Genomic DNA, 9,308 nt, shown 5'->3' on the forward strand with positions numbered 1-9,308 from the left:
ACCTACCAGTTTGGGGCGACCGTGGCTCAGGGGGTTGGGAAGCGTATCTGTAACCGGAAGGTCGCCGGTTCGATCCCCGGGCTCTCTGTCCTGGTCGTTGTGTCCTTGGGCAAGACACTTCACCTACCGCCTACTGGTGTTGGCCAGAGGGGCCGATGGTGCGATATGGCAGCCTCGCTTCTGTCAGTCTGCCCCAGGGCAGCTGTGGCTACAACCGTAGCTGCCTCCACCAGTGTGTGAATGTGAGAGTGAATGAATAGTGGTATTGTAAAGCGCTTTGGGTGCCTTGAAAAGCGCTGTATAAATCCAATCCGTTATTATTATTATTACCACCATCTAGTGGTGATAGGTATTGGGATAGGGTTACGTGATGGGTAAAATATACAGGGACGGGTGTCTGAGAACTTCCTGTCTGTCCGTAGCCGTGCAGCCGTGATCGTGGCTCAACAGTTGGGAGTTCGTCTTGTAATCGGAAGGTTGCCGGTTCGAGCCCCGGCTCCAACAGTCTCGGTCGTTGTGTCCTTGGGCAAGACACTTCACCCGTTGCCTACTCGTGGTGGTCAGAGGTGGCGCCAGTGTCCGGCAGCCTCGCCTCTGTCAGTGCGCCCCAGGGTGGCTGTGGCTACAATGTAGCTGCCATTACCAGTGTGTGAATGGGTGGATGACTGGTTGTGTAAAGCGCTTTGGGGTCCTTGGGGACGAGTAAAGCGCTATATAAATACAGACCATTTACCATCCATCCATCCATTCGCTTCCGCTTATCCTTTTCAGGGGCGCGGGGGGCGCGGGAGCCTATCCCAGCTGTCATAGGGCGAGAGGCGGGGTACACCCTGGACAGGTCGCCAGTCTGTCGCAGGGCCAACACACAGGGACAGACAACCATTCGCACTCACATTCACTCGCACATTCACACCTAGTGGCAATTTGGATTATCCACTTAACCTATCCCCACAAGCTGCATGTCTTTGGACGGTGGGAGGAAGCCGGAGTACCCGGAGGGAACCCACGCAAACACGGGGAGAACATGCAAACTCCACACAGAAAGACCTGTGTGGAGACCTGATGGTGGAATTGAACTCAGGACCTTCTTGCTGTGCAGCAACAGAGCTAACCACCGTGCTGACCATTTACCATCAACTGTAAACTGGATTCAATATGTAACATTATTTGAGCTATTTTGGGGGGTTGGATACTACATCTCTGATAGCTCTGATTTCGTGACCACGTATATTTGTTAGTTCTTGGCAGGAAACGTACTTGGAGGGTACAGTTCTTAAGCTAACTGTATAACTGAAAATGTGTCCTTTTACTGAGGACGAGGCCACTTTCTGTGGGATTGTAAGAAGGATTTAAGGAGGACAAACTAGAGCTGTTGACTAAGCGAGAGTACATGTTGCAAGACAACGATCCTGCAGTCACTGAAGACCTGCCACTCCCTTAAGAAGAAGCCACACTGACGACTGACTGCTTGTGCTGCATATTTCACTTTATTTACATCAGCGGTCCCCAACCCCCGGGCCTCGGACCGGTACCGGGCCGCGAGAGTTGAGGCTCAGGTGTGAAATGTATAGTTTTCAGGGTTTTTATCGGTTTTCAGCGTTATTTTGTTATCGTTTTTATCGTTTACTCGGTTTTCCTGGGTCTTTTCACGTGTGTTATGAATAAATCTTCTTTTTTTCGGTACCAGTACTAGTTTTATTTTGTTGTATTTATCCGCGACACCTTAAAGGCCGGTCCGTGAAAATATTGTCGGGCATAAACCGGTCCATGGCGCAAAAAAGGTTGGAGACCGCTGATTTACACGATGACCCAAATCCGCACGCTGTCTTTCAGACTTCCTAGTCCAGCCAGCTGCGATGTCATCTGTCCAACGCCACTCTTCTTCCAGATCCCAGCGTGCTACTCAAATTAGGGAGGCATGATTGGACAACGAGCACCAGCCCTCTGAATCCACCGCCCCACCCTTCCCCTGTAGCCAAGCCTCAAACCACACACCCCCAGAAATCTAACCAGGGAGCCATCCAGCCTAGCTTACCCCTCCCATCTGTGCTCCCGGCCTATGGACCACCTTAGTGTTAAAAGGCTGGAGAGGCAGATACCACCAGGTAATCTGGGTGCTGGCATCTTCCACACAACTGCACTGCAGTAGGGCGTGACCTGAGCAGAGGGTGAATGGACATCCCAGAAGGTGATAGTGAAGGGAGTCGACCGCCCACTGGATTGTCCAGCATAGCAGCTAATTCCTAACCCTTAACAACTTATCTTTTATGTTTAAGCAATCTTTAGGTCACTTTTTGGAGGTCCTGAGATGGAGCCGCCAACAGCAGCTGAGTATAGCAGGCTAATTATCCTAAACTACTGACCTGGTGTTCTAGTCACTCACCCCACTGCCCCCCGACTTCCTGCATTTCTTGGTGGTGTTGGTTTTGATCCCAACGAATATCCCCAATTTGGTTTTGTCAGATTCAAAGGCCACAATGTACAAAATGTTAATGACTGCAAATATGAGCATAGATAGAATCCTTACTCCTAAAGAAGAGCAGTTCATGTTAGTGGACAGTGCAACGACAACTGCTCATGCAGTGGCGTGACTTTGTTGTGTGGGCACAGGAAGACGACCTTGTGCAAAGAACAAACACTGATACAGATGTGCAATCAGCACGATCAGAGGCTACATTCAGATAATCTGATTAAAATATTTGTTTCTATATTTTATGTATAACGTTAAGATATTTCTTAAATACCAAAACATGAACATGAAAGATACACTGGGTACATATTTATCAGAAGCTATATAATTGAACTGATGTGGACAGAGGTCGGAGCCAGATAACATAATCCCTGTTTATGCTTCCTTAAATCCTCGACCTCTTTGGACAGGACAGGGGTGAGCAGTATGGGACTCGGCTCTTCTTGCTCTGGTTCAGTGAGTCGCTTCATTCCCTCCAAAACACGATGATGAGTCTTTTTGACCCGGAACACAAACTTGTTTAACCAGGAAATGAACACAACATGAGGATTAACAAAGGGTTTGTGGGTCTGCTACAAAAAATACAAAAAAACAGACTTTAATGAGCTGCAAGTAATAAAAGTGTATTTTTGTTTCATTTGAGCAAAAAAAACAAACTATTTTATCTCTATGTCTTTTTCTGGGTGTTGTTTGTTCAGGAAACTCGATTTGGAAATGTTGGTCAAAGTTGCTGATGATTGTTGGTTAGTTCACCTGTAAAGTCATTCTTGTTGTTCTGTGCAGCATTTTTGGGCCTCTGTTTGCCGCAGGTTGTCTCTCAGGTTCTTCCTCCAGTTGTTGTAGGAACAACAGCTATAAAAATGCACTATATAAATATTTGGTAAAGGAAAAAACTCAGTCTTTAATATATTAATAATTATTAAAAATAAAAATAATAAATTTTAATTAATTAAAATGTGTTCTTCTTACAAAATAATCCTCTTTCTTTAAGCTTATCTAAATTTAAGAGCACATTAAACTTTGGTGGACTTTATTTATTATAATCTGTTTTTTTTATGAGATTAACTAGTTTAGATTTATCTAATAATAATAACACATTTCTGTTTTTTCACATATAAACATTTGTTCTATGTAAGCTTTGTCTTTTATCTATTGCATATATGTAGCAATACAGTACAATAGTCTTTAAATTGTGCTACATTTGTATAGTATATGCTTCGTTGTTATTTTATCTACACTGTTGGAAGCCCCTAAGATAAGCACAGATAAGAACATGTAAAAAAAAAAAAAGAAGAAGATGATGATAATAATAATAATAAAATCAGCACGTGTTTCTGGAATGTGGGAAACATCCATGAAGATCAAACAAATGAAGTTTACCGAAAGTTCACTCATTTTTCGAAGAAAACAGGCTCGTATGTATTTGTTTACTGAGTCTACAGCGCCGGTTTCAAACTCCGGTCCACAGGGGGCGCCAGCGGGTCAGCTGCTTTGCAGAGCAGCAGCTCAATCGAAGAAGAAGTAGTGCTGGGATTTCCGGCTCTTTTTAGAGAACCGGCTCTTTCGGCTCGACTCACTAAAAAGAGCTGGCTCTTTCGGCTCCGAACCGGCTCTTCAGGTTGTTTTGTTGCTTTAATTAATTTATTATTAACAATAATATAAAATTATGCACAAAAGGAATTACTTTTTTTTTTTTTTAAAGTTGTTTTATTTATATATGTTTATATATGCGGTGGCCCCTAGAGACGAAGCACTCCAAAAAGCATGTACAAATTCCAAAGCACGTACAAACTTCAAAACACATTTCTAGCATTAAGTGAACTTCCAAAACAGAGCTACCTAGATCACTTAAATTACACAATTGAAAGCATATGTGTATTGTTTGTGTATTTATACACAAGCACTCCTATATATTCAAATAATTAAAAAAAAATGTTCATTTACCTGTTACTACCACGCACCAAATCCGGTCGTTGGTACTTGCTGGCTTGTGTAGCCACTAGGTAACAAAAGGTCAACACTGCGCCCTACCATCCTGGAGCACCTCTGTTGTGTTTTGTACATGTTTTGGAGTTTTTAGTGTTTTGCAGTTTGTACGTGCTTCGGGATTTGTACGTGCTTTGTCTCTAGGGTACCGTAAATATATTTTTATTTATTCACTCCACATAAAATGTAATAAATAAATCATTTAACACAAAAAAACAAACAAACAACTATTCACATTTTAACTTTTAAATATTTACATTTTCAGTTTTTTCCTTTTAAACAAATTTAAAGTGAAACAACACAAAACACACAAATCCTTTATCATCTGCAACTGAAAATAGTTGTGGATGATTACTATACCTTTCTAATGTGACGTTGTTGTCCCTGGCTCTCTTTCTCTCTCTCTCCCTCCCGCTCTGTTCCTGTGCTACTGTGAGTGTAACTACCGCCCCTCCCCCCTCTGCCCAGCGCAAAGCACAAGGTGAAGTGAAAAAAAGTGCAAGAGAGAGGGCGAGAGAAAGAAAAGAAAAAAAAACACAGCTCGCGATAAGGAGTCGGTTTGCGCCGTTCACGTCAAAGAATCGGCTCTAAGAGCCGTTTCGTTCGCCACCGACACATCACTAAGAAGAAGAATTAGAAGCGCTGGATTGACCCTCTTGTTTTCTACTCGGACAGTTAAGCGTAGAAAGCTGAGCTAAAAACGGAGGAGCCCTTCTGGCATTAAAACAAACAACCGCACTAAAGCATTTAAAGCTAAGTTAGCAGTTTGACAGCTAGCCGAGCAGCGGATACGACCCGCGAGCCAACATGGACTCTTGGGTTCGCTTTAATGCCCAGAGCCAAGCCAAGGAGAGAGTTTTCAGGTGACGTTACTGACGTTTGGCACGCTGCTGGTTGAGACGCGGGGTTCGTCGTGCTTGTTCATTCCTGCTAATGTGATAAAACCGTCGACTGGATGTTGCAGACTGAGTTCCGTGTTTGAAGCGGAACTTTTATCGGCTCAGTAGGAGCAGCTCTCCCTGCGCTGGTTTCAAATCAAGCGGCCTTATGATGCCAGCTGCAGCTGCACAGAGTAGTTAAGTTTGTTAAGCGCACTGACGTGACGTGTGTCTGTTGATAATGACTGTACGTTGTGCGTTCACAGGGCTGCACAGTATGCTTGCGCGCTGCTCGGATCCACTCTGCAAAATGACGAAGCAGCTGAGATCCGCAGAACTGTCAGTCAGCTGGAGGCACACATGAGTCTGACAAGAAAGTGTGAGTAAAACAGCCAGAGCGAGTCTGAGTCGTTTCCACGTACCAAAGCTTAAGTGGGACTGCTGTCGGTTCTTCCACAGTGCTGCGCCTGGGCAACTCCGTGGAGGCCCTGGAGGCCGCCAAAAGGTCCATACACCTTTCTGACAGCGTGCTGCGGCTGTGCCTGACCATCAGTCACCTCAACAGAGCCATGTACTTTGCCTGCGACAATGTGCTGTGGGCGGGAAAAACCGGTCTCATCTCCGAACTCGACCAGCACAAGTGGAGTCAGAGATCTTTCAGGTGTGTGAGGAATACATAAGTAAGAAGTCCATGTTCAAACAGTGTCATGTTGCTCCACAGATCAAACTATATGTACATCTACTGAATTCTAACTGATCACACTGAGGGCCTAAAAATCCTCCATGTCGTTCATTAGCAACATTATGTTGTATTATTATAGGGTCTTTACACTAGAGCTGCCACAAACGATTATTTTGATAGTCGACTAGTCACCGATTATTTTTGCGATTAGTCGACTAATCAGATCATCATCCATTGAACGTAAAACTACAGCTTATTGCACCAGCAGCAGCTGCTCTTATATAACTATCATTAGCTTACAGCTTTAAGTGTTTAAGGTATGTGCTAACTAAAAATAAAGACAAGATGATAGTTTATTAAATTTTAATGAAATTTGCAGATTGTTTCGGTGAAGTTTAATAAACTCCTTGCTATCTAAAATATAACAGGACACCGGAGTAAATTCTCGAGCATCTCACACTTCTGATAATCAGCTGTCTGCTTGACGTTTATTCAGCTGTGTAAAAACTATAACTTTAATCTCAGCCAAACCGATTTACTCAGGAACAAATAAAATACTAAAAAAAAGTCAAACAATAACATTTTTAAGTTATCTAAGTGACTTATATATCATGTTTAACCTGAGTAGCGAAAGACGGCGGTGGGTTTGAAAACGATTAGCCGGGAGTCCGGTGTTCTCACGGCTCTAGTGAGCCTAGTCCCCGGCTAGCTATCGAGCTAGTGGGTAACAGACGTCTCCGAAAACGTCGGAGCGCTTTTGAAAATATGTGGTGTCTTGATAAACTGAGCAGATATTTGAGGTTTACACAGCTACATTCTCGCCTGAAAATATGTTAAACGTTTATTTTGTGACCCAGAAAGAATAATATTAAAACTAACTAGTTGCCGCCATTGTTGGAAACTGAGCTGGGCTGCACTATGAATTCTGGGACACAGCTTCTTCTTCTTCGGGGTTTACCGGCAGCTGGCATCCTTGTACATGCAGTGCTGCCATCTTCTGTTTCAGTCCGTTATTACACTCTTAAATCCTACTACTTATTCCTGCGTCTTTTGTGATCTTACAAAGCTTCAAACGACGCGTCGACTATTAAACCAGTCGTCGACGATTTTGATAGTCGACGTAATCGTGGCAGCCCTACTTTACACTATTAATACAGCTGAACTGAGCTGCCTCCCCAGTGAGTCTCTGGTCCCTTACAGCTGTCGCCTGTTCAGCTTTCTGGAAAACCTTTTTCAAGAGATACTAATCAGAACTGTGTGGTGAAGTGTGCAGTTATGGCAGCCTCACCAAGGTTACAGAGTAAGTCAAGCTATTGGACAGAGCGACTGCACAACCCTACAGCCGCAACATAGTGACCTGACAACCTGTCATGTAAGCAGACAACAGATACAAAGTAACGCAGGATGAATCTATTAATGAAGCAGTGGGCTTAATCCAGTTAATCGAGTGCTTCCAATTATGAAGGCTAAGTAACTTGTTGTTAGACTCAGGTTTCGGTTTGCAGCTCCTTCAGTCCACGTCTAACATGGCACTCGAGTGTGTAAGAATACACCAGACATTCCTCTGTGAAAGTGTCACTGAGGCTTTTAATTTGAAAGTACTTTAAGCGCTGATAATAAAAAGGTTCTGTAGGAATGTCAAGTCTGTTTACAGCTAGTGGTAGTGAAGCTGTTTCAGAGGACATGCAGAGCTTTAAACCAGAGCTGGCGTGAAGTCATGGTATTTAACTCATCTGTGTCACTTCCAGCAGTGGTTTGAGTTTGTATGACATGCACTCAAAGCCTGATTTGAAGTGAGTGGTTGCAGTCATCTTCACATCAGGGTCACAAAGGAATCACATTTATCTTCTAGTGAAACAAACTGTGTGGTTAAACCTGCAGGTACTACCTCTTTGCTTTGATCCTGAACCTGACCCGAGATGCCTACGAGCTCCATCTCCTCACGGAGCGCGAAGCACGTTCCAGCACCAGCAAACAGCCGTCCTCCCCCAGCATTCCTCTGCCACCCGACCACCTTCCCTCTTCCTCCTCACCTGCCACACAAGCCGTGAATGTTGGCTGGCTCTACAGACAGCTTCATCTGGTGGGGACTGTGCTGTACAGCAACCCGCCGCTGCTGTTGGACCTGGTGAAGAACAGCTGTGATATCTTCATCCCACTGGACCGGTTGGGGATTTACCCTACAGGTCCAGGCTTTGTCGGGGCTTGTGGCCTGGCCTCGTCCGTCCTGTCCATCCTCACCATGGTTCACCCCTGGCTCAAACTCAAACCATGAATTGTAAGGGAGGAGATATTCATTCGAGGACGAGTAAGGATTGAGAAAAATCTATTGGGTTTAACTAAATTTTATTTCCCTGATTCTACACAAAGCAGTGACTGCAGGAGGCGTTGTACTGCCACCGTGCTGTGTGAAGAGTTCCTTCAAATCTCTTGCTACAGAAAAGCTGAGGAGTTTCTAAAATGCTAAACCAGTTTCACATATCATTTCAGACCTGCATGAACACGGTTGTTTGGCCTTAGATCACATTGCTGCTTTAAAGCCTCGCTTCCCTCATGTGAAGCTAAACCATGTTAGTTGCTGCCGTTCTGCACATAACCATCACATCAGCTGTCTATGACCGTGTCTGTAACAGAGTATCACTCTAGAACGTGTGATTTCTGCCCTGTGTTTAAAGTTTTTAAAGGAAACCACCTTTTAACGTGTGATTTTACCGCCTGCTCCCAGCAGGTTTGTATTTTAGATATTATGTTTTTTGAACTACTAAGTGACTTAACTACTGGAGAAATAAATCCACAGGAATTTGATTTGTCTGAATCACTACAGTAAAGTGTAACAACTGGATCATTGCATCTGTAACCAGGGTTAAGATTCCACATGAACTATTAACAACAATCAAGAATTAGACGTCTCGTGCTGATGAAAGTTGTGTCAGATGTGTGTTGAACACGTTTTATAAGTAAATATATTTATAGGTGCTGTTGACACAACGTCACCAGTAACAACAATCCACACATGCAAAATTAACTACAGATGTCCAGAAATGAAACGAGGTAAAAAGTATTGAACATGAAGAAAGGTGCAAAAAGGCAGAAATGAGAAAGGCTGGTTCAGTCCCAACTGACGGCCTGTAAATAATGTCTCATTACCAACGTGTCACACAAGAAACACCTGATGATGAAACGACTGAGCTCGCAACGACCGTCGCAACCTTGTTGCAAAACATTTCGATGGCATTGGTTACAGAAGAATTTCAAAACTACTCAAAGTTCTTGTGAGCACTGTTGGGCCATA

The 9,308-nt window shown here is 43.8% G+C and overlaps 1 protein-coding gene across 1 annotated transcript; it reads left to right on the top strand.

Moving 5' to 3' along the window:
• The first annotated feature begins 5,052 nt into the window (after nt 1-5,052).
• pex11b (peroxisomal biogenesis factor 11 beta) lies at nt 5,053-8,314 on the top strand. Its single transcript, XM_006803367.3, has 4 exons — nt 5,053-5,319; nt 5,601-5,713; nt 5,794-5,995; nt 7,898-8,314. Exons 1-4 carry the CDS (start codon nt 5,264-5,266, stop codon nt 8,289-8,291), a joined length of 765 nt encoding a protein of 254 aa, XP_006803430.2. The 5' UTR covers nt 5,053-5,263; the 3' UTR covers nt 8,292-8,314.
• Nucleotides 8,315-9,308: the final 994 nt, after the last annotated feature.

Source organism: Neolamprologus brichardi, chromosome 22 (genome assembly GCF_056152115.1).
Source record: "Neolamprologus brichardi isolate AB-2024 chromosome 22, ASM5615211v1, whole genome shotgun sequence".
NCBI classification, from domain to species: Eukaryota; Metazoa; Chordata; class Actinopteri; order Cichliformes; family Cichlidae; genus Neolamprologus; species Neolamprologus brichardi.